Source organism: Choloepus didactylus, chromosome 7 (assembly GCF_015220235.1).
Source record: "Choloepus didactylus isolate mChoDid1 chromosome 7, mChoDid1.pri, whole genome shotgun sequence".
NCBI classification, from domain to species: domain Eukaryota; kingdom Metazoa; phylum Chordata; class Mammalia; order Pilosa; family Megalonychidae; genus Choloepus; species Choloepus didactylus.
In genome coordinates, this window is record NC_051313.1 from 79,833,148 (window position 1) to 79,859,260 (window position 26,113).

The following is a 26,113-nucleotide window of genomic DNA, read 5'->3' on the forward strand; positions in this document are numbered from 1 at the left end:
CATAGAACCCTACAACACCAAGAATGAACCCTTATATAAACTAGACTTTAGTTACTAATTCTTTAACTTTAGTTAATAATATATAACTTTAGTTAATAATATAATTCTAATATAATTCTAATAATATTGGTCCAATTGTAACAAGTATCATACTAACACAAAATGTCTAATAATAGGGAACACTGTAGGAAAGTTGGGCGTATATGAAAACTGTATTTTCTCTGTAATTTTTCTGTAAATCTTCAAGTGCTCTAAAAAATAGTCTATTAAAAAAACTATTTTCGGGTCAACATGCCGCCACGAAATAAACAGCACCAGGATGAATTAATATTCATGGCAATTAACTAATGATAAGTTAAAAACCATTCACTTCCCCAGATCAGCCCAAGCTCTCCTCTTGTTGAATACAATCAATACTTCCCTATGCGCGACTCAAGCTCATGCTGTCCACTTCCCGTCTCCTACTTGCCCTGGCTCCGGGACAGGTGGCTTTTGTTCTTGGCAACCGGGGACAAAAGCCGGCAACATGCTTCACTAACCGAACAGGCCTAGAGTCAGAGGGGCGGGCTAAGTACGGGCGGGCCATTCGCCAGCAGGCCGGAACTCCGCCTTCCCCAGACGATACCACGCCAGCGTTGCCCGAACTTAAGATGGCGGCGAGGTGCAATTGGCGCAGGCGCCTCTGGGCGGAGCCGTGGTAAGGTGACGGGGCCGAGGGGTGGGCTCAAGCCGGGAGCAGTATCAGCACCCGCGCCCCGCCCCGCCTCGCCAGCTCGGCCGGGGGGCTTGGGCTCTCCGGTCCGGTCATTTTTCGTCTGCTGGCTGGCGTGGAAACCTGCTTCCCCGAGGCGTCATGAGATCCCCGACTCGTGGCTTGGCCCCGAACGATGGCGAGGAGGGCACAGACAGCACGCCCCTCCTGCAGGACGTCGGGCGGACCGAAACCGGTGAGCAGCTGGACCGTGTAGGGGCTTCGGGTGGGCGGCGGTCCTGGAGCGGAGCGGTGTGGCCAGAGCGCCAACGCCCTGGGCCGGTGGGGCCGGAGCTGCTCGTACTTGAGGGGACCCGAGATAGGGGACCACTCGGGGTCCCACCAAACCTCCCCTGCCCCACTGCCCGCAGATCCCTCTGGGGAAGGGTGCCGGGGTGCGGGGGCTTCGACAGGCGCACCCTAGGGGGGCGGGGGCGTGGTACCGCTCTGCTCCAGCGGGCGGTTTTCGGTAGTGCGGGGCAAGGAACTCGGTGGAAGAGCGAAATGGGGGAGAAACCTCAAATTCCTGGGCAAAGGGTCACAAGGAGAAGTCTTCCTTCTTGTCACGGCCGGGTTTCCGCGGCTGCAGATTGGCCGGCGTCGGATTTGGTATCTCCTTGGGCGGGGAGGGGAGTAAAAAAAGAACTAGCGTAAAATTTGTGAATATGCGGAGGGCAATTACTGGATAACCCAGCGAATACCTTGAAATTGTGTAAAAAGGGACTAAAAGTATTGCACATATTTCATTTTTGTTTTCTAGCAGTCTATGTTTGTTGGGAAATCATTGTTATCCTTGAGATAGCATATCTATAGCACGCTAAAGTAATTTGACAAAGGTCTTGCAACAAATAGGAAAGTATCTTCCCTGGATTTGGGAAAATTAAAATATTTTGCTATTTGACACTTTTTAACCTAGCATCTTTAAAAGAAGTTAAAGAACAGATCAGTTTGCGTTCTATACTTTCAAAGATGTATACATGAGAAAAAGAGTTGAACTTAAAATTTTACTTTTTCCTTGTCAAGAACAGGATGTGGTGTCTTTATTTGTTTTTAACATTATCAGATGGTGGCAGTAGAGGTGGCAACATAGCTCCATCTGCCAACTGGGAGCTTAATTTAGTCAGTGCTAAATGTATATACTGTATTCTTTTATCTGGCAGTCAGACTTAGTTCCATAAATTGATCTTGTTTTGTGTCTTTTAGTGTTAGAATTCTATAATCTTCTGCAAAATAATCTCCTGTGGAAATAACAGAAATAAATACCATAGTAAAAATACTCCCTAGAGACTACTATATTCTGTTGCAATTGAAATATATATATATATATATATATATATATATATATATCAAAATTTAGCTAAATGTTTAACATCATTAATTTTCAGGAAGGGAAATGCAGATTATTAAAACCTCAACGAGGTGCCATTACATACCCACCAGAATGGCTAAAACTGAAAAGGCTGAGGATATCAAATTTTGGCAAGGATATAGTGTAACTAGAACTCAGACATTGCTGGTAAGAGTGTAAAATGATACAACTATTTTGGAAAACTGTTCAATTTCTTTTTTTTTTTTTTTTTTTGCCTTTTTTTTTTCTTTTAAATTCAGTTTTATTGAAACATATTCACATACCATACAGTCATTCATGGTATACAATCAGCTGTTCACAGTACAATCATATAGTTATGCATTCATCACCACAATCTATTTCTGAACATTTTCCTTACATCAGAAAGAATCAGAATCAGAATAAAAGTAAAAAAAGAACATCCAAACCATCCCCCCATCCCACCCTATTTGTCATTTAGTTTTTATCCCCATTTTTCTACTCATCCATCCATACACTAGATAAAGGGAGTGTGATCCACAAGGTTTTCACAATCACACTGTCACCCCTTGTAATCTACATTATATAATCATCTTCAGGAGTCTAGACTACTCGGTTGGAGTTTGGTAGTTTCAGGTACTTACTTCTAGCTATTCAATACATTAAAACCTAAGAGGTGTTATCTATATAGTGCATAAGAATGTCCACCAGAGTGACCTCTAGACTCCATTTGAAATCTCTCAGCCACTGAAACTATTTCGTCTCAATTTCCATCCCCCTTTTGTTCAAGAAGATAGTCTCAATCCCACGATGCCGGGTCCTGATTCATCCCTGGGAGTCATATCCTGCATTGCCAGGGAGATTTACACCCCTGAGAGTAGGGTCCCATGTAGGGGGGAGGGCAGTGAGTTCACCTGCTGAGGTGGCTCAGTTAGAGAGAGAGAGGGCCATATCTGAGCAACAAAGAGGTACTCAGGGAGAGACTCTTAGGCACAATTATATGCACGTTTAGCCTCTCCTTGTTCAATTTCTTTTAAAGTTAAACATACATGGTCATATAACCACTCAGTTTTATTCATATTAATGAAAAACTGGTAAGTTTATCAAGAGATGTTTGGGTGAAAAATATCCATTCAATGAAATACTACTCATTAATAAAAAGGGACAAACCAATGCACACAGCAATGCAGATTAATCTAAAAAACATGCTGAGCAAGAGAAGCCACCATATTAATGTATGATTCTATTATTAAGAAATCCTAGAAGAAGCAAACTAATCTTTTAGCAGAAAGGAAACCAATGCTTGACTGTAAGCTACGGATATTTGAGGGAACTGACTGCAAAGAGGGACTAAAGAACTTTTGGGGTTGATGAAAATATCCCATATGTTTTTTGGGGTAGACAGATGTATGTATATTTGTCAAAATTCATCAGACTGAATGCTTGAAATGGGTATATTTTATTGCATATAAATTGTACCTCAATAAAGTTGATGGAGAAAAAAAGAGCTCCTAGCATTGCTTTTAAAAACAATCCCTCTTTGATTCATGGATTGAGTGTTGTCAGTCTTACGCCTTTATGGCTTGAGGTGTTTGTCTACATTGTGGCCATTTCTCTTTTTATTTTTATTCAGTACATACTCACTGGAGAGCAAGTGACATAGAAATAGCAGCAACCCGGTGGTGGATACCTGAAGCTATCAAACTGCAACCCAGAACCCATGAATCTCGAAGACAATTGTATAAAAATGTAGCTTATGAGGGGTGACAATGGGATTGGGAAAGCCATAAGGACCACATTCCACTTTGTCTAGTTTACAGATGGATGAGTAGAAAAATAGGGGAAGGAAACAAACAAACAAACAGACAAAGGTACCCAGTGTTCTTTTTTACTTCAATTGCTCTTTTTCACTTTAATTATTATTCTTGTTATTTTTGTGTGTGTGCTAATGAAGGTGTCAGGGATTGATTTAGGTGATGAATGTACAACTATGTAATGGTACTGTGAACAATCGAATGTACTATTTGTTTTGTATGACTGCATGGTATGTAAATATATCTCAATAAAATGAAGATTAAAAAAAATAATTCAAATATGCCACAAAAAAAAAAAAAAGAAATAGCAGCAACCATTATTTTTTGCTCTTTAAAATATGATAAATATTTTGTAGAGGAGGATCCTACAAGTTATAGGGCATTACATTAGTCAACAATATTTTAAATTCCATCCCACTTAATTCATGTGTCTGAGGTGTTCTGAGGAGAGTGTAAGAAAAAGAGCACCAGGAGAGAGAAGATGGAAAAGACAAAGATGGTTATAACAACCAACACTAGTCAGCGATAGGGGTTACCTCAGTTACTGCTCAATGGTGCCTGTATCTTAGTTTTAGTAATAATAACTACGATGTATGGTCTAATAGGGGAAACAAGATCGCCTAGATTAAACTGTTCTTTGTATTTTTTATAAGTTTTGCAAGTTTAAGAAGGCGTGTGGGAGTTTGTTAAAAAAAAAAAAAACTTCAGAATTACTTTTAAAAGGCTTTGATGCTTGAAGGAATAAATCTTTGAAGTCCTTAAAACTTCTCTTTCTATATGTTTACATGTGTTATGCATTTTATTTACCTTTCCTATTTGTTTCTGAAACAAAATGATAAGAAATTAGTTGTACCTTATCTATGCCTAAATTTCTAGTTTTGTTTTCCAGAAGAGAAAAGCTTTTAAAAGGTCATAGTCATGAAATTTTATGGTAGTAAAAGACCTTGGAGACTAACTACTGTCTGGTGGACCTTCATTTTATACCCAGGCAACTGAGGACCAGAGAGGTTAATTACTGCACATACCTGTATTGGTGATTAGCCTCACCGTTTTCTTGGATTTGAGTCCAGTCCTCCTTCTTCAACACAACACTGCCACCTTGGTGTTATATTTGAGAAATTCCTGTTTGCAAAATGCTTAATTTGTACTTGATCCTTCACAAATTTGGAAGCCGCCACTAGCACCAAAAATAAGGGTCTATGATTTTAAATTATGCCCAGTATTTCTTTAATAAGAGAGCTAAAATTAGGGTATGTTTCTTTAGTGTTGATAAGAATCAGTACCCCTCAGATTGATAAAATATGGCTCAGAGTTCTTGTTAAACTGATCCAACTATGACTTGCCCTTCAAGCATTTGTTTTTACTGGGCCCCGTGGAATTCAGAGGTGCGCAGCAAAATGAGGTGCACACTAAAATGCTAATAAACAACGGGAAGTCTGTAGGTTCTGCCTAATTTGGGTAGGAGGAAGGGAGGGAATTAGGCAAGGAAGAGCAAAGCTTCCCTTCTATACCTAAAAATTCTTCATTACTCACACTGTTCACCAATTGAAGGTTTATTTCTGTTCTATGAATGAGATGTCTCCTGAATCCAATTGAGTTTTCAGAATACTGTGGGCAACTCCCCGCTACATGGGATCTGACTTCCAGGGGTGTGAATCTCCCTGGCAATGCAGGATATGACTCCCGGGGATGTCTGGACACGACATCATGGGAATGAGAACATCTTCTTGACCAAAAGGGGGCTGCGAAATGAAACAAAATGAAGTTTCAGTGGCTGAGAGATTTCAAATGGAGTCCAGAGGTGACTCTGGTGGGCATTCTTATGCACAATATAGATAACCGTTCTTAGATTTTTATGCATTGGAAGAGCTAGAGGTAAATACCTGAAACTATCAAACTGCAGCCCAGTAATCTTGACTTTTGAAGACAGTTGTGTAGCAATGTAGCTTACAGGGGGTGACAGTGTGTGAAGGCCTTGTGGATCATACTCCCTTTATCCAGTACATGGATGGATGAGTAGAAAAATGGGGACAAAAACTAAATGAAAAATGGGGGGTGGGGGGGTGGGGGGTGGATTTGGGTGTTCTTTTTTACTTTTATTTTTTATTCTTGCTATTACTTTTTCTGGTACAAGGAAAATATTCAAGGAATGCATTGGGGTGACGAATGCAAAACTATATGATGGTACGGTGAACAGTTGTATACTTTGGATGATTGTATGGTATGTGAATATATCTCAATCAAATTGAATTTTAAAAAGTACTGTGGGGCAAAGATGTCAGCATTTCATATACAAGAAATCAGCTTTAGGGTTTCAAAGACATTTCTTTGCATTTAAAGGCAGAACATGGATCTGGAGCCAGAGTGCCTAGTTGCCAATCTGAGCTCTACCACTTATTAGCTGTATGACCTTGAGGAAGTTACCTAACCTCCTGATGCTTTCCTTATCTATAAAAAGAGGGAAATAATATACCTAATTTATAGAGTTATTGTAAGCTTTAAAAGAGCTAAAACAAAGTGTTTGGAAGAGAGCCTGGCACATAGCAAGTATTAGCTGCTGTCATCATCATCAATGAAGACCATTTGGATTTTTCATTCCTCATGAGAAGCTGGGCACCGCAAAATGAGAGTTCCATTCTTAACTGCCATGCTTTATCAGAACTTTCTAGTTGATAATAGTGATACTCTCCTGCATTCTGTGCTTTGTGTTTTTTTTTTTTCTTTTTTTTTTTTTTTTTTTTTTTTGCCTCTACTATTCCATAGAGGAAAAAAGGATTTGCATTCAAGGTTCAGTTACACAAGGCTTGAGTTTCACAGGTATGCTCTGTGTATGAATGTAGTCTTAAATAGGAGGTAAGATTGCTGGTAGAGAACAGCCATATTACAAAATAAAGGGAAACAGCCTTGGATAGTGGTGTGATAATCAGTATTAATATTGAAGTAATCCCATCTTAATGAGACTTGGTCATTTCACATAATGGATATTAATTTGGGAATTAGGAATGTGTAACAGTTTGTCAGGAGTTAATTACCCATAAGGCAGGGTAAGACTAGTTGAATGTTACCCTTTTTAAAAGCAACAGTTATTACATCCATTTTAGATAGGCAATGTTTTGTTTTATTTTGTTTAATGCAGTATCCTGGCCAAGGGAGCCCATGAGGTCCTGTGCCCACCCTGCCCTAGAGAAAAGTATCTTTTGTGCAAGTCAGTGTCCCCAGCCCTGGATTCTCAACCTCACTCTCAGCCCCTCACTGCTCAGTGCTTCCTTGCTGTGACCCAAGCACACTCCTCCCCACTGCCAAACCCTTCCATGAGGAATAAATGCCCCTACATCCTGACGTCTTCACCGGCCTTTCTTCACTGCCCCCACTTCCTGGCTTCAACAGAAGCCTGCCCTTTAGGGGGGACACCACTCTCTCTCCCCACTGCTCTCCCAAGAGGTGATTATTTTCTCATACCTCGGGGCTAATTGATGGCTGCTTGACAACTCCTTGCCCTACATTGATGCTTCCAGACAGTTGCCCTCTGACCTCCTGCCTTTGGCCACACCTTTTTTCCCCTTCATTGTTACTATCATCTACCCACCTCCCGGGCACTCCCTTTGATTCACCAAAGACTTTGCCACCTGAAACCTCCATCTTCCTCATGCCAAGTCCTGCCATTATCTTGGTGTTTTCTCATCCTACACCATGTCCCCTCAATTCTCTGGACTCCTACATGTCTAATGGCTTCTTTCACTCCCTTAATCACACCTTGGACTTTGTCATCTCCCATGACTGCTTTAACCACAACTAGGCTTCCTTTTTACTTGCCCCACTTTGACAGCTCTCTGATTTCATCTTGGACTTTTCATCCAGTGACCCCTCTAATTTGTAGGGAAAAGTTCACACATATTCAAAAGTAGAGAGAAGTGTATAATTAACCCCATGTAACTAACACCCAGCTTAAACAGTTATCAACTTGTGCCCAGTCTCGTTTCATTTATTCTTTACATGCACATGCACCCATGTGACTGTTTTGAAGCAAACCTCAGATGTCATGTTATTCCATTTATAAATATTTCAGTATACATATCTAAAAGATGTCAGCCTTTAAACATATTTGCACCCCTGAGTACCTCTTTGTTGCTCAGATGTGGCCCTCTCTCTCTCTAACTGAGCCACCTCAGCAGGTGAACTCACTGCCCTCCCCCCTACATGGGACCCTACTCCCAGGGATGTAAATCTCCCTGGCAATGCAGGATATGACTCCCAGGGATGAATCTAGACCCGGCATCGTGGGATTGAGAATATCTTCTTGAACAAAAGGGGGATGCAAAATGAGACGAAATAGTTTCAGTGGCTGAGAGATTTCAAATGGAGTCTAGTCACTCTGGTGGACATTCTTATGCACTATATAGATAACACCTCTTAGGTTTTAATGTATGGAATAGCTAGAAGTAAGTACCTGAAACTACCAAACTCCAACCGAGTAGTCTAGACTCCTGAAGATGATTATATAATGTAGATTACAAGGGGTGACAGTGTGATTGTGAAAACCTTGTGGATCACACTCCCTTTATCTAGTGTATGGATGGATGAGTAGAAAAATGGGGATAAAAACTAAATGACAAATAGGGGGGATGGGGGGATGGTTTGGATGTTCTTTTTTTACTTTTATTTTTTATTCTGATTCTGATTCTTTCTGATGTAAGGAAAATGTTCAGAAATAGATTGTGGTGATGAATGCATAAACTATATGATCGTAATGTTAACAGTTGATTGTACACCATGGATGACTGTATGGTATGTGAATATATTTCAATAAAACTGAATTAAAAAAAAAAAAACTAACTTTGCAAACATTAAAAAAAACATATTTGCAATACCACAATACCAAACAACAAATTAAAATAATTCTTTATCATCGTCAGTGTTTGTATTTCCCCAGTTATCTCATAATATTTTCTTATTTGTTCAAATCAGAATCCCAATAATGTCTGTACCTTCTAAATGGTTGATATATTTCTTAAGTCTCTTTTAATATATAGGTTCTCCCTCCTTGTTTCTTTTTTTTTAAACTCCTCTTGTAATTTACTTGTTGAAGAAACTGGATCATTTCCCATAGTCTACATTTTGCTAATTATATCTCTGTCATTTAATATATTCTTTTACCCCTGTGTTTCCTAAAAGTTGGTAATTGGTAAATCTAGAGGTTTAATCGTTGTGATTCTGTTTATCAATTTAGCTGTCTACTGTCAAGAGTGCTTTGTAGGTAGAATTGTGAATTTCCATCAGGGAGCACCTCTACTTTGAGCTCAAGAATGTTACATACCAACTCTCCCAGGCACTGCTCTTGTCACTGGAGATATATAGCAAGCAACAAAACAGACCAAAAATCCCTTCCCTCATGGAGCTTTTATATTCTAGCATATATTTGCCTACGCCATTAGCCCTTTCCATTTTACACTTTCATTTTATCTGGGCCAAATCAGTCCATCACTTTATTTTCTTACCAATAATTTAAATTCCCTTGCCCTCTGCTTTGTCACACCCATCTCAGGGCTTGCTATCTGCTTTCTCAGACCTGCCCCTGAGCACAGACATGAATTCCATGAAGGTCACACACTAGAGCAGATTGTTCCTGCCGGTTTCGCTATCCTGTAAGTTTTGCTGGGAGCCTCACCCATTCTTTTCAAAAACTTCACTTTTCTCAATTCCTAATTTTTCACAAATGAAAAATAACCTTGATTCCTAACAAATGATCTAATTCTTAATATCCAATAAAAGCAATAATAATAGTAGTTCACATTATTGAAAGCTTACTATGGACCAAGTACTGTTCTATGTTATTTTATATGTACTAACTCCATTAATCCTCTTAACAACCCTGATACAGGTAAAACATTCGAATTGGTGCTGGGTACATAGTAAGTGCTCAGTAAATATTAGCTGTTATTTTTTGCTATTAAACCTGATACCTGCTATCCCACTGAATAGTATTAGTTCTTAGAGTTCTTACAGTGGCCCATAGTCCAGCCACATCAGATCTTTTAAAATTTCACCCCGTGTCTGCCTTTCTCAAGTCCATTCTTCTGTACACTCTACTGCCTTTGCCCAGATGCCCTCCTTCTGCTGACCTACCTAGTGACTTCCTGCTCAATGATGACATCCAATGCAAATGTCCTTTCTGCAGGAGACGTTCCCTGACTACCCTATGACAGATTAATGTGCCAAATCCTTTGCCCCTTGTCATACATATATACTGTAGCATTTTGTCTTATTGGTATAACTTATTCCAGGGTAAGCAAGAAAAGAACTCACTTTCACTGAGTGCGTATTATACGGCCATGGAGTATTTCAGTTAATCTCCATACAGCTCAGTGAGGTAGATAGTGGTAGTGCCATTTTAGAGCTGAGAAATCTGAGGTGGAAAACTATTAAATGACTTCCCCAAGAACAGACAGTCAATGCAAACCAGAACTTAGATTCATTCCAAGGTCCGCGCTGCTCTAAATTAGCCAGTGTTCTTTCAGCTACACCCACATTCCTAAGTTTAGACCGTATTTTACAAGCTGATATTTGTTTTGACGGGTGCTCCATTTGTTATGCAAGCATGATTTTGCTTTGAACTCAGTTTCAGCGTGGTGGGTGCTCAGTGGATGTTCTTGCTCTGTCATGCAAGCATGGTTTTGTTGAATCAGTTCCAAAGATTATCCAAATTCATAGGTATGTTTTGCTGTACTCCCATTCTTTCACTTTTTTAAAAATTTATAGTTTTTTATTGGAGAAGTTGTGGGTTTACAGAACAACCATGCATATGGATTCCCATATCCTACCCTATTATTAACACCTTGCATTGGTGCAGAACATTTTTGGCAATTGATGACAGCACATTTTTATACTTGTACTATTAGTTATAGTCCATGGTTTAACTTAGGGTTCACAAATTGTGTAGTGCAGTTCCATGAATTCTTTTTTTTTAAAGTTTTATTCTATTACCATATATACAACCTAATATTTCCCCTTTTAACCACATTCAGATATATATTACAGTGCTGTTGATTGTATTCACACTTTTGTGCTACCAGCACTACCATCCATTACCAAAACATTTCCAACATTCCAAACAAAAACCCTATACATTTTAAGCCTAACTTCTATTCTCTATCCCCACCCCATCCCCTGGTAACCTGTATTCCAGATTGTAACTCTGTGAGTTTGCTTATTCTAATCATTTGATATCTGTGAGATCATACAATATTTGTCCTTCTGTGTCTGGCTTATTTCACTCAACATGATATCATCATTCATGTTGTCACATGTATGAGAACTTCATTCCTTTTACAGCTGAGTAATATTCCATTTGTGTTTGTGTGTGTGTGTGTGTGTGTGTGTATACACCAACATTTTGTTGGTCTTTTTCTCAGCTGATAGACACTTGGGTTGCTACCATATTTTGACAATTGTGAATAATGTTGCTGTGAACATAGGTTTGCAAATATCTGTTCAAGTCCCTGCTTTCAGTTTTTTCGGGCACATACTTATTAGTGAGATTGCTGAGTCATACCGTAATTCTATACTTAGTTTTCTGAGAAACTGCCAAACTCTCTTCCACAGTGGCTGCACCACTGTGCTTTGCCACCAGCAATGAATGAGTGTTCCTGTTTCTCTGTATCCTCCCTAACACTTGCTGTTTTTTCAATAGCAGCCATTCTAGTGAGTGTGAAAGGGTATCTCACTGTGCTTTTGATTTGTATTTCCCTGGTTGCTAATGTTGAGCATCTTTTTATGTGCATTTTTGACCATTTTTATATCTTCCTGGGAGAGATTTCTATTCAAGGCTTTTGCCCATTTTTTATTGGATTGTTTGCCTTTTTTATTGTCAAATTGAAGGATTTCTTTATATATTCTGATATTAAACCTTTATTGGATATGTGGTTTCCAAATATTTTCTTTCACTGTGTGAATTGTTGTTTTACTTTCATAATAACGACATCTGAGGCACAAAAGTTTTTCATTCTAATGAGGTCCCATTTATCTATTTTTTCTTTTGTTGCTTGTGCTTTGGGGGTAAGGTCTAAGAAACCATTACCTAACACAAGGTCCTGAAGATGCTTCCCTAAATTTTCTTCTTCAAGTTAGATAGTTCTGGCTCTTCTATTTAGGTCTTTGTTCCATTTTGAGTTGATTTTTGATCCAGTTTTCCCAGTACCGTTTGTTGAAGAAACTGTTCTTTCCCAATTGAGTGGTTTTGACACCTTGTCAAAAATCAGATGGCCATAACTGTGAGCGTTGATTACTGAGCTCTCAATTTGACTTCATTGGTCTATATGTCAGTCTTTGTGCCAATTCCATGCTGTTTTGATTACTGTGGTTTTGTAGTAAGTTTTAAAATCGGAAAGTGTGAGTCCTTCAACTTCATTCTTCTTTTTCAAGATGGGATTGGCTATTCAGGACCCCTTACCCTTTCCATATAAATTTGATAATTGGCTTTTCCATTTCTGCAAAGAAATGTGTTGGAATTTTGATTGGGATTGTGTTGAATCTATAAATCACCTTGGGTAGGAATGACATCTTAACAATATTTAGTCTTTCCGTCCATGAAAACAGAATATCCTTTCATTTATTTAGGTCTTCTATGATTTCTTTTAGCAATGTTTTGTTGTTTTCTGTGTGCAAGTCCTTTACACCCTTGGTTAAATTTATTCTTAGGTATTTCATTCTTTTAGTTCTATTGTAAATGGATCTTTTTTCTTAATTTCCTCTTCAGCTTGCTCATTAGTAGTGTATAGTTGTTGATTTTTTGCATGTTGATCTTGTTCCCCACCACTTTGCTGAATTCATTTATTAGCTCTAGTAGCTTTGTTGTCATATTTTCAGGCTTTCTGTATATAGGAGTATGTCATCTGCAAATAGTGAAAGTTTTACTTCTTCCTTTCCAATTTCGATATCTTTTTCTTTTTCTTGCCTAATTGCTCTGGCAAGTACTTTCAGCATATTGTTGAATAATAATGGTGACAGTGGACATCCTTGTCTTGTTCCTGATCTTGGAGGAAAAACTTTCAGTCTTTCACTATTTAATAGCATGTTGGCTGTGGGTTTTTCATGGATGCCTTTATCATGTTGAGAAAGTTTCCTTCTATTCCTAGTTTTCTAGGTTTTTTCATCAGGAAGGGGTGCTGGATTTTGTCAAATGCATTTTCTGCATCAATTGAGATATTCATGTGGGTTTTTTCCCTTCATTATGTTAATATGGTATATTACATTAATTGATTTTCTTACATTGAACCACTCTTGCATAACGGGGATAAATCTCACTTGATTATGGTGTATAATTCTTTTAATGTGCTATTGAATTCAGTTTGCTGGTATTTTGTTGAGGATTTTTGCACCTATATGCATAAGAGATATTGGTCTGTGATTTTCTTTTCTTTTGGTATCTTTACCTGGCTTCGGTATAAGGATGATGTTGGCCTTGTAGAATGAATTAGGGAGTGTTCCCTGCTCTTCGATTTTTTGGAAGAGTTTGAGCAGAATTGGAACTAAGTCTTCTTGGAATTTCTGGTAAAATTCCCCTGTGAAGCCATCTGATCCTGGGCTTTTCTATGTTAGGAGGTTTTTGATTACTCAGTCAATCTCTTTACTAGTAATTAGTCAGTCAAGATCTATTTCTTCTTGAGTCAGTGTAGGTAGTTTGTGTGTTTCTAAGAATTTGTCCATTTCATCTAGGTTGTCTAATTGGTTGGCATACAGTTGCTCATAGTATCCTCTTAGAGTCCTTTTTATTTCACTGGGGTCAGTAGTAATAATGCACCCTTTCATTTCTGATTTTTGTTATTTGTATCGTCTCTTTTTTTTCTATGTCAGCCTGGCTAAAGGTTTGTCAATTTTATTGATCTTTTCAAAGCAAAGATCATTGTTTTCTGATATCCTTTAGATCTTTCTCTGTATTTTCCTTCTTCTCCTTGAGCATTTTTAAGATCTTTTTTTTTTAAGTCTTTGTTATGTCTACATAGCGTTTTCTGGATTTTGATCCTCTTCTTTTGCATGGGCCACCATTTCCTGTTTCTTTGTCTTGTACTCTTGTTGCACACTGTACATTAAATATTTTAGAAGATTAACTCTGGGATGTATTCCCTGAAATGTCTGTTTCTTGATTTTGTCTTCAGCTGATGATATGACTGAGATGTTTTTTGAGCTCCAGCCTTCCTATCAGAAAGTTCTGCCCAAGGCTATGCAGTGTGCAGGATCCTCCCTGTCTTCCTGGGCTTGTGCTTGTCAGTTGTTTTGTGTTCCCCTTTTTATAGGAGTTTAAATACCCCCTCTATTTCCCAAGAGATAGACCTCCCTTTCCATGGTGTTTAAAGCAAGCAATCTTTGCCCTAGATTGTCAGCCTCTGTAGTTTCTTTCATTGTCTCAAGCTGCTTTCATCTGGAGGGCAAATTCGGGGGTGTTGGGGTGGGTGGAGCATGCCAAAGAGCAATTTCCCAGGTCAGTCTTTTCCAGGTAAAATAGGACCAGGGACCCACAAAGGGGGCTATATTAGTCAGGGTTCTCTAGGGAAACAGAACCCACAAGAGACATCTGTAAATATTAGGAAATTTTATTAAAATGTCTCATGCAACTACGGGGATATACAAGTCCATATTCTGTAGAACAAGCTGCAAGCTGGGAACACCAGTGAAGGTTTTTAATGAATTCCCCAGGAGAAGCTGGCTGGCTGAAGTAGAGATGAAAATTCTCACTTCTTTTAAAGCCTTCAACTGATTGGATTGCTAAAGGTAATCTCCTCAGTTGACTGTGGATGTAATCAATCTTAGGTGCAATCAACTTAATGATGATTTACAGCTATAAAATATCCTCACAGTTACAGTTAGGCCAGTGCTTACTTGATGATCAACTGCGCACCATTACCTGGCCAAATTGACACACAAACCCAACCATCACAGGGGCTTATACTGGCTCCAGAATGCCCTGGGGAGGGCCTCAGGAAGGGCATCAAATGCTTCTTCCACTGCTCCCCAAAGCTGAGCTTTTTTGACCTGCCCAGCAAATGCACCCCTTCAACTAACTGTCCCCGTAGCTCTGAGGAAGCATAGAGTCTTTAAGTCTCCTCTACTGTCACCTTTGTCCAGTGGCACCCTCAGAACTGGGCCCACAGGGATCCAAAGTTGCTAATCGAAAATCGTGATCAGCTATGCCCACCCCTGATCTTGGGGAAGCGGATTTTTATGTCCCTTTCTGTCACCAGTGAGCTAGCCAGGGGTTGGATCACATGGCAGCCTGCTGCAAGAGAGGGGGATGAGCGCTGGTGCACAGAGAGCAGTTTACCATAATTTGCCAGCTTCTTCCTCCTGCTCTTCCCTGGATGCTGTACAGTATTCTCCTGGCCTCTGGAGTTTCAAAATAGTTGTTTCAGGCAATTCCTGTTAATAGTTGTTCTTGTGGATGGATGAAGCTATGGAGCTATGTACACCACTATCTTCCTGCAATCCCTTCCCCATTCTTTCTTAAAATAAAATTTTTCTGACTGAATAGATTTATAATCAACAATCATTTTTATAAAGCTGGTAACCATTTATGTTTAATATTTCTTATGACTTCATAGTCACCTTAAATACTTTATGACATCTGTGTTGGTTTTTTATTTTCTGATTACTGAGTCTGCTGCAAAAACTTAAAGTTGCCTAATCTATACCTTCTAGATCAGATTTTCAAGTAATATCACTAGCAACGTGAAGTCGTTTTACTCACCTTTCATTCACGTTCCAAGTTTCTACCCTGCATCTTATTCACATAATGTGGTATATCAGAGTCCAAATCAAACATCACTTGGGAGGAAATTAATAACATAGTAAAATAAGGGAACTGCAAATAAGGGTAGAATGGAGTAATAATATTACAAGTCAGAGTAGCATAAAATTATTTAGAGTAAGAGAATTACTAACACCTTCATCCCTCCCTTTCACTTACCCCCACATCTAATATGCCAATCAGGTCTTGTAAACTCCAGTCTAACACACCTTCATCTTTGCCCTGGAAAACTCCAATAGCCCCATATGTGGTCTCCTTGAGTCATCATTCTCCACACCCGTACATACTTCTCCCCTTTGAATCTCCACACAGCAACTATGTAAGCTATTTAAACCATAAATCAAACCTTGTCATTCCTCTGCTAGTAGACAATGACTTTGTAAATAGTACCTTGGCAAAACAGCACAGTATATAAATCTGGATTTTTCTTGCTAAAAATTACTCAAAGTAACACATTTTAATTGCCTATACTTGGTGAGATTATGGGACAGACACACACACACACACACACACACACCCGCCTTATCTAGACTTCCATGTTCTGTTGCCTGACACAGACCCATGATAAAATGCTAGTAGACAATGACTTTGTAAATAGTACCTTGGCAAAACAGCACAGTATATAAATCTGGATTTTTCTTGCTAAAAATTACTCAAAGTAACACATTTTAATTGCCTATACTTGGTGAGATTATGGGACAGACACACACACACACACACACACACACACACACACACACACACACACACACACACACACACACACACCCGCCTTATCTAGACTTCCATGTTCTGTTGCCTGACACAGACCCATGATAAAATGCTAGTAGACAATGACTTTGTAAATAGTACCTTGGCAAAACAGCACAGTATATAAATCTGGATTTTTCTTGCTAAAAATTACTCAAAGTAACACATTTTAATTGCCTATACTTGGTGAGATTATGGGACAGACACACACACACACACACACACACACACACACACACACACACACCCGCCTTATCTAGACTTCCATGTTCTGTTGCCTGACACAGACCCATGATAAAATGCACTCTCCTATAGAACATGTCTTACAGAATAACCATACCTTAACAGAATAGCTGGCCATTTGGCTGTAGCAGAGAGAAAATTTGTCTAGATTCTGGTAACAGGGGCAGCATAAATGGAGCCTTAGAAATACAGATATTGCAAGCCTGGATCTAACTATAGCAATCCTGCCATATCCTAATAGCTGTATCCCTGAAAAAAAAAAAGGATTCAGGAATACTGAATGAAAAGCTCTCTGTTAAAAGATATAAATCTTGCCTAGAGAAAAAATTGGTAGAAATTGTTAAATGTGTGAGAGCTTACAGAAAACGGAGTTGGATCATACTATATTAGTATCTACCTGGTATCACTGTACCACATTCATTAGTGTTTGAGTCTGAATCAGTCAGTTGAGAATCACCAAGAGCCTTGTACTCTGAGGTCAGTAAAAACACTAGGATTCCTAAGTAGGGGGGAAACACACAAATATTTATAATGATAATGTGTCATTACCAAATAAAAGCACACATATATTCATATATATTTATTTGAATGTGTCATTACTAAATGAAATAGTCATGTCTTTCAACAGGTATTTATCAGACATTCAGTATTAAATGTATACAGGTCCTGGATTATGCCAATTTCTCTTTCTCACTGAAGGGTCAATCCTTAGTATGCTCCCCAAATTCCCATCTCCTCTCCAATTCTCCAACTCAGTAAAAGAAAAGAGAAAATACATGCGTAAGCCTACAATTATGTAAAAGATAAGTGAAACTCCTCCTCTCACATGAGCCTTCATCCATTGGTTCCTACTTCACTTTTTTTTTTTTTTTTTTACTAACGATTGTGGTACAGTGCTGCATTAACTTATTTCTCTTTTTGCTGTGGGCCCTTTAAGCATGAATAACTACCAAGCAGTTGTCACAGGTACTGAGAATAAATGCTGCGGGTTTGCTTCTGGATTCTTAAATGCATTTAGTTTAGGAGAGCTTTGAGTATATATTATGTCTCCTGATTCAGATCCAGCCACTGAGGATACTCTTCAAGGTAAGAAATTCATCAAGAGGAGTTTCTTGACCTAGTTTTTTTATCTGTGCTACATTTATGTGAGATGGCTGCTACACCGTAGTCAGTAGTATGTATGCTATGCCCTAGTTAATACTTAAATAATTATTGACCATGTTTTAGTTTTTCAGCAATAGTGATGCCTTACCTATTTTCCCTTGCCTTATCTTTGTCCGCTGACAGGGGTTCAGTTTTGATTATGGAATGGAGATTTTTCTGAGCAAAGTTGATACAGCTGTTACCTCCATGTTTTAATGAGCTGTCTTACAGTTCAAGTTTTCATGTTTTAAATTTTTATAAAAACTACAGGGAGGGGAAAAATTCTCGTCAATAAATATTTTTAGATATGCCCAATCTGAGAATATTCTCAGAAAAATATGCATGATTTATTAATTTGTCTTTACACTTCTAAAAAAGTAACCTATTTTTAGTGATTTAGACAGTAATATCTAATTTATTCTTTTCATTGAAGTTTTTTCCCCAATCTTTATTTCAGCTCCGGTGTGCTGTTCTGCTCGTTACAACCTAGCAGTTTTGGCCTTTTTTGGTTTCTTTGTTCTCTACGCATTGCGTGTGAATCTGAGTGTTGCATTAGTGGATATGGTAGATTCAAATACAACTTTAACAAATAATAGAACTTCCAAAGAGTGTCCAGAGCATTCTACTCCCATAAAAGTTCATAATCAAACGGTAAGTGCTATTTTTTTAAGCAAACATTCTTAATTAATTCTAAAATACTTCCAAGTAAAAATATTGAAAGGTCCATCTTCATGTAAACTCTGAATGACCTTCTTTTTGTGCTTGCCCAGGAACTGGTTGAGCAATAACTTTTATCTGTAGCTTCAGCTGCTGAGTTGTAATACTCATTGATCTCTTTGAAAATTAGTTCTCCATCCCCTTCTATAAATATACATTCTGAAAGAAGATTTTGGAAAACCTGTTTGGCGTATAAGTAAATTGAATTATTTTATGTATTGCTTAATAGTTTTTATTAAGCTACTGTTTAATAGCTGTTTCACTTATAAGGGTGCTATTACAGGTGAGCTTAGTCAGTCTTAGATGAAGGATGGAAAAATAAGACCTAGTCAATTTCTTAACATTCTTTTCCAAATTGTATACATTCCTAACCTAAGTCATTTTGCCTGCCTACGTTGTAGTGGAATTGATAAATGTGTTTTCATTTGGTCAGAAGAAAAAGATAAGCCTTAGGCTTTACAAACTTTAAGTATTTTGCTTACTACATGGGGAGACAGTACAGGGAGAAAAGACTAGTGTCCTTTTCATGGATATACTTTCATCCATTTTCAGTGCTTACAAAGGAGTCAGATCATGCTTGATTGAGTCTCTTCTGCCATTAACGATCAGGAGCATTCAAGCAGAGAAGAGGGTTTCTCCCCAGGCAAGCATAGACACAAAATAATGACATCAAAAAATCTTCATATTAGACTTGAATAATGTTGTGAATAGCATATTTGAGTACATCCACTTTCTCCCCTCCAGCCTGTAAACTGCACCGCTTAACAGTTTAAAGGGTCCTAGAATTCCACAGAGAAGTTGCACATTGGTACTCTAAACAAAGATATTAGGGATTTGCTTTGTGTCTTTTCCTTTGGCAAGTGCTTTTGTTGATTTAGCAGCAACATATCTTCATCTGCCTTATATTGACCATGAAAAGAAGTCCTGGAATGATTCTTGGCACATTGGCTCAGTTATATATAGCTACTTGCATTAAAGGTGTCAGATATTCAGATCAGTCACTAAATCATTATTACCTTACTATGTGCTGCTACTAGTAGTTAAGAGGCAGTTCCCATTTACATGGAATTTATGACTTGGTTTAAATTCTTGCTCTTTTGTATTGTTCCATATGCTTGTTCAAATACTTGGTATGAAGTGGGAAATATTAAAAATCTGTGTTTTTCCATACTAATAGCCAACATTAAGTGAACACTCACTGTGTATCAAGCCTTATTTTATGTGTCTTTTTAATTTAATCTTCTCAGAGCACATGTCTAGAGAACCCAGTCCTATCTGACTCCAAAGCCTGAATCAGCCTCTTCAGTAGCCTGTTTAATAGCTTTCTGGATTAAGTCTGTGTCTCTTTTTTGAGGCTTTTTGGCCATGGTTATTACAAAGCCTCAACAACTCATCCTAACGTGTCATTTTACAAAATAGCAAACTTCTTGAAGTTTATGACTTTCTGTCCTTTTCCATTCAATACCTGAAATTGTGTGTCTGTGTCTGTGTTTTGGTAATTGGCCTACCAACTAGAAGTATGCATGTTTTTTGGTCCAAAGCAGTGGTTCAAAATTACACTTATTTGTACTTACATACTAATGAAAGAAAGGAGCTGTTAAGTCAAGGACTTAAAGAATTGTTTTTCTCCTCCTACTCTTTACAGGGTAAAAAGTACCAATGGAATGCGGAAACTCAAGGATGGATTCTTGGTTCCTTTTTTTATGGCTACATCATCACACAAATTCCAGGAGGATATCTTGCCAGCAAAGTGGGGGCGAAACTGCTGCTAGGATATGGGATCCTTTGCACCACTATCCTCACTCTGTTCACCCCCATTGCTGCAGATTTAGGAGTTGGCTTTCTCATTGCAGTCAGAGCACTAGAAGGACTTGGAGAGGTAATTTTGTTTTTTCTTTTCATTTCTACTTTTTACTCTGTATCTCTTTCTCTTCTTCTTAAGGATACCCATTGGAAGGTAACCAGGATTTGTTTTTTAATTAGGGAAAGGATTAACTAGAAAATAACATGAGTAGATTTTGTTTGTTGTAAAGGTGGCAAGTGGGAGCATCCCAAAATTGGGAGCTTAACTCGAAAAGTAATAAAAACATTTTCTGGACAAGACATTTTTAATAGCTCACGCTTTGGAGACAGAGAAATTAAGCCACTATTAAGACAGTTAGAATAGGACCTCCCTACCTCTTTTACTTTTGCCACCGTTTATCTGTTCTATCATTGATTGCCCAGATCTAGAACACATTTTACACACAGTTAGTAGTATATATGCTGTGTCATAGCTAATATTCAAATACTTATTGACCATGTTTTTAGTTTTTCAGCAATAGTGATGCCATTAAACCCCCTTACCTGTTTTTCCCATGCCTTTGTCAGCTGATAAAGATCAGGGATTCAGGTTTTTTTTTTTAGTCATATTTTTTAATTGTAGAATATAACATATATACATAGAAGTGATAACTTTCCAAGTGCAATTTAACAAGTAGTTAGCAAATTTCAAAGAATATTATGGGTTACAGTTCCACAGTTTCAGTTATTTCCTTATTGTGAAATATAACATATATACAAAAAGATAAAATCTTTCAAAGTAAGATTTAACAAGTTGTTATAAAGGAAATTTCCAAAGTTGTTATAAGTTACAGTACCATAATTTCAGTTATTTTCTTGTGAAATGTAACATATATACACAAAGGTGATGGCTTTCAAATTACAAATTAACAAGTAGCTATAGAACAAATTTCAAGTTTTGATTATGGAATGGAGATGTTTCTCAACAAAGTTGGTACAGCTATTAGCTCCACGTTTTAATAAACTGTCGAATTAATTTGATTTACTTTTTTTAATGCAATTTTATTGAGATATATTCACATACCATACAGTCATCCAAAGTGTAAAATCAGTTGTTCACAGTGTCATCATATAATTGAGCATTCATCACTACAATCAATTTTGGAACATTTTCGTTACTCCAAAAAAAAAAAAAAAAAAAAAAAAGAATAAAAAATAAAAAAGAACACCCGAAACATCCCATACCTCTGTCCCTATTCCCCCCCACCACCATTATTTATTTTCTGTCTTTATTTTCTTATTCATCTGTCCATACCCTGGCTAAAGGGTGTGTCAGTCACAAGGTTTTCACAATTACATGTTCATACCATATAAGCCATATAGTTATTTAATCATCTGCAAGAATCAAGGCTACTGGATCGCAGTTCAACAGTTTCCCTAAAAAGGGATGTCTACATAATGCATCAGAATGTCCTTTCAACTCCATTTGAAATCTCTCCACCACTGAAACTTTATTTTGTTTCATTCTCTTCCCCCTTTTGGGCAAGGAGTCTTTCTCAATCCCAGGATGCCAGGTCCAGGCTCATCCCTAGGAGTCATGTCCCACATTGTTATGGAGATTTACACCCCTGGGAGTTGTGTCCCACCTAGTGGGAAGGGCAATGAGTTTACCTACAGTATTGGCTTAGAGAGAGAGGCCACATCTGAGTAACAGAAGAGTTTCTCTGGGGGTGACTTTTAGGGACAATTATAAGTAAGCTTAGCCTCTGCCCCGCAGCAACAAGCCACATAAGGACAAGCCCCACGAGGGCTCAGCCTTCTAAATTGATAGTCCCCAGTGCTTACAAGAAGAGCTTTGATTTACTTTTCATTTTATTGTTATTCATTGAACTTCCTCTTTGTTTATCATTTGTTCTTTTCTTTTTTCTCATGTCCTAACTTAGAAACAAATAATTTATAATTTTGTATAACTGCCTTTCTTTAGTTCTGTAACTATTCTGGCCTTTCTGCTGTTTCTAGAATTGTTGTTACCAATTTTCATCTCTTTTTTTCCCTCCTCCAAAGATTTTTATCATTTTTGAAATTTTAATTCCTTATCTTTCTTTTCTTCTCCACTTCTGTTTTTCATTTTACAGCTCATCATATACCTCCATCTTTAAATATGATCTCTTTCCCTTTCTAACTTTGAACTACCTGTGAAACCCTGGCTGAAGTTTATTTTGCTCTCTCTCGCATTTCTTTAACTCAAGCAAGATGGCAACCTCTGTATTTAGTGTATGATATGAAGGTCATTTTTGGTAGCATTGCTTCATACTGTGTTGGAAAGAACAGTAGACTGGAGTGAAAAAGCTCTAAGTAAAACTTTAAGTAAATCTTAACTACTTGACCTCAGTTCCTTTAAGTAAATCTTAACTACTTGACCTCAGTTCTACCATCTTAAAAACTGAGATAATAAAACCTGCCTATCTTCAGTCACAAGATAACAATAAGACTCAGATGTGTTAATGATTTCTAGAGTGCTTTGAAAATTGTCAAGTACTTTTTTAAGTTTAAAGTATTATTATTCATATGAATGTTCACATTCTGTCCTTATCAAATAGAAGTCTATTAAATAAACCGTTCCTGATTACAAAGTAATTCTCCTTCTAGCACCAGTTCCTCTTCTCCTTGGCTAAGTAAAATGTACTTAATTGCAGTGTATTTTCTCTTACCTGAGTATTGAATCATCTTGCTGAAAATATTTTAGTTTCATGTCTGTTTTTACCACTAATTTGGCATTATAGTGTATTTCTTACCCTACTATTGCTATTTCAAATGGTATTTTATCCCTACATAGAATTTATGTTTATTCTTAGATTCTTTCTATTTTTCCCCACTCCTTCAATATGTATCACGTATACATTGCCTCATCCATAACCTTAGGCCCACAGCTTTCATCCCTAGCATCTGATCCACCATAAATACAACTACATTGTTCCTAGATTTGTGTGTGTGTGTGTGTGTGTTTTAACTATTTATGATAGTAACGTATATACAGCTCAAAATTTCCCATTTTAACCACGTTTAAGTGCAATTTAGTGGTATTAATTATATTCTCAATGTTGTGCTAACATCACCAATATTCATTACCCCAACTTTTTCATTTTATCTAACAAAAACTCTGTACCCATTAAGCAATAACTCCCCCTTCCCTAACCCCGCAGCCCCTGGTAACCTGTAATCTACTATCTGTCTCTATGAAATTTGCTCCTTCTGGGTATTTCATATAAGCAAGATCATACAATATTTGTCTTTTTGTGTCTGGCTTATTTCACTCAACATGATGTCTTCAAGGGTCCCTAGGGTTTTATAATAAAATTTTCCACAAAATAATGTCTGTGGGCATTTCCAAATGTCTTAAATTTTATTCTGTGGTGACCCACCCTGTGGATGTTCCATTCTTACCCATTTGCAGTGCTGCCTAAATCTTCATTTTCCATTGGTCTTTCTTCCCTTTTTGTTCCTGAAATAATCAGCAAAAAGTGCAAAGTATTAAAATGTTTATTCTTCTCTCCATTAATAATGGCAGTAATTACCATTTATCTTTAAAATAACCGTGGAAGATAGGGGATATTATCTCTTATTTACAGATGAAGAAACTGAAATTCAAGGAAGTTAACTAATCTTCCTGAGGTTACAGTTAGTGAGAGCCCAAGGAGAGCTGTGAATACACGGCTTTGAATCTTCTACCAAAACCTATTCCTTCCCACCCCCTGTGGCGTCTCCTCATCTACCAGGAGCCTGCCTCTCTGGTTCCCTTGCCTCTCCATATCAGTAACTGGCACTTATTGGGGGAAAAGTAGTCCATAAACACTCTAATTGAATTCATCCTTTGTTGGTAGAGCCATTTTTCCAATTGATTAAGGTAAATTTGATATTTATTTCTATATTCCAAAGTATTAGCTCAGTATTTTTAAAGTTATGAATAGACAACATACCTATTTCATTTGGGCCATTAACAAATGGAGTGAATAAAATTATCCTTGAGAATGATTATTCAGTACATTATTTTAGATTAATGGTAACCTTTCTCTTAACAATCCTCAAACCAGTTAACAGAATCCATGGATCTTTGTTCAAGTTTTAAAAATACTTAACACTGTAAAGCCATCTCACTTTATGGAACTTGATCCTAGTTTGATTCTTATCTCGACAACTTCTTGAACAGCAAGTTTGCAACAAAATATGTGACTGAGTTGAAACACTAGCAAAACTACCTTACATTTCATCAGAAATAATCCTTTTCCCCTCCTCAGGGTGTCACATTTCCAGCCATGCATGCCATGTGGTCTTCTTGGGCTCCCCCTCTTGAAAGAAGCAAGCTTCTTAGCATTTCATATGCAGGTGAGATGATAAATACTCTTATAAAAGTTTTTGCTACAATTTGTTAATAATATAGCAACCTTGGGAGAAAAAGTGCCTGCATATCAGAATCATGCAATGTCAGATGCCTCCTCTTAGGAAAAATAAAGGTTTGGGAGTCCAACTTTATTATTGATTTTTCTCTTTGACACAACACTGTAGCAATGACAACTGTCATTAATTCACAACTGTCATTTTCTCCATCTGCCATCATTTATTTCAAAGATTATTGCCTTTTCAGATGATGATGTAGAGAATCTATTTTTCTAAGAATCCAACAGCAGGAAAACTGAGCACTTTTGTGCTTAAGTTATGATTTCTAATTTGATCTTCTAATGAGTGTATCATGACTCTCAACCCCTCTTTATCTGTTTATTTTTCTACACATTGATGTGCCATCATTTTGACCTACAGGTGAGATAGCATGAACTTTTTATGTAGACTACAGTTTTACCAGATTGCACCAGAATTTTTGGCCTTTCTTCCATTGATTGAGTGAATAATTCTCAACCTGACTGCTTTCAGATACAATCATACATAAAAGAAACCACAGAAAAGCCTCTCTGCAGTGACTTCTAGTAGAAAATCTGAAGAATAAGTAGGAACCAGCCATGCAAAGAGCACAGAGAAGAGCATTCCAGCCATTTAGAACAACATGTACAGAGGCTAGTGGGCAGGAAATAGCTTAGGGGTTCAAAGAAATGAAAAAAGAGTGTGGGTGGCTAGAACACAGTGGAAAAAAAGAGATAATGGCGTAAGATGAGGTTAAAGAACTAGGCAAGAGCCAGATCATAATCAGGCTTTCCAGGCCTCTGAAAGGAATACAGCCGTTTTTTGTTTTTAGAATACAGTGGGCAGATATCAGAGGTTTTTAATCAAGAGAGAGATGTGATCCAATTTACATTTTAAGAATATCATTCTTGTAGCTATGTGGAGCTTGACATGAGAAATCTGATTATAAATTCAAGAATGGATAATATCGATGATTTCCCTTTACCTGTTGAATGAAGTCCAAACTCCTTGAACTCTGGTTAAGTTCTTTACAGTCTTCACCACCTCATTTATCTAGCCTAGGCCCTGGCACATAGTTCCTGTCACAGAGTTGGTTCTCAATAACTATTCAGCCTATTTTTCTAGCCTTATCTTCTATTCCTTTGTTTAACCTGTTGGAACTGCCTGTATACCTTCTTTCTTATATCATTTCTACAGGACCAGATCTTTCCTTCTTTTCAAATTCCAGGTTAAATACTACTTCTTACATCTTAGAAATGAGAAGTAATCGCTCCCATATTTGAACTTCCATATTGCTCTGAGGCACTTAACGCTTTCTGCATGTAATAATTATTTTTATTTATTTCCTCCGTAAGAATTAAACTTGAGAGCAGAAA

The 26,113-nt window shown here is 37.7% G+C and overlaps 1 protein-coding gene across 1 annotated transcript in view; it reads left to right on the forward strand.

The window, feature by feature from the left end:
• Positions 1–694: 694 nt before the first annotated feature.
• Positions 695–26,113, forward strand: part of SLC17A5 (solute carrier family 17 member 5) — a 91,697-nt gene continuing 66,278 nt past the window's right edge. The window contains exons 1-4 of the mRNA XM_037844151.1: positions 695–947; positions 18,283–18,476; positions 20,188–20,421; positions 24,620–24,707. Of these exons, the coding sequence (XP_037700079.1) occupies positions 854–947; positions 18,283–18,476; positions 20,188–20,421; positions 24,620–24,707 (610 nt within the window). The 5' untranslated portion in view covers positions 695–853. The remainder of the gene's footprint in view (positions 948–18,282; positions 18,477–20,187; positions 20,422–24,619; positions 24,708–26,113) is intronic.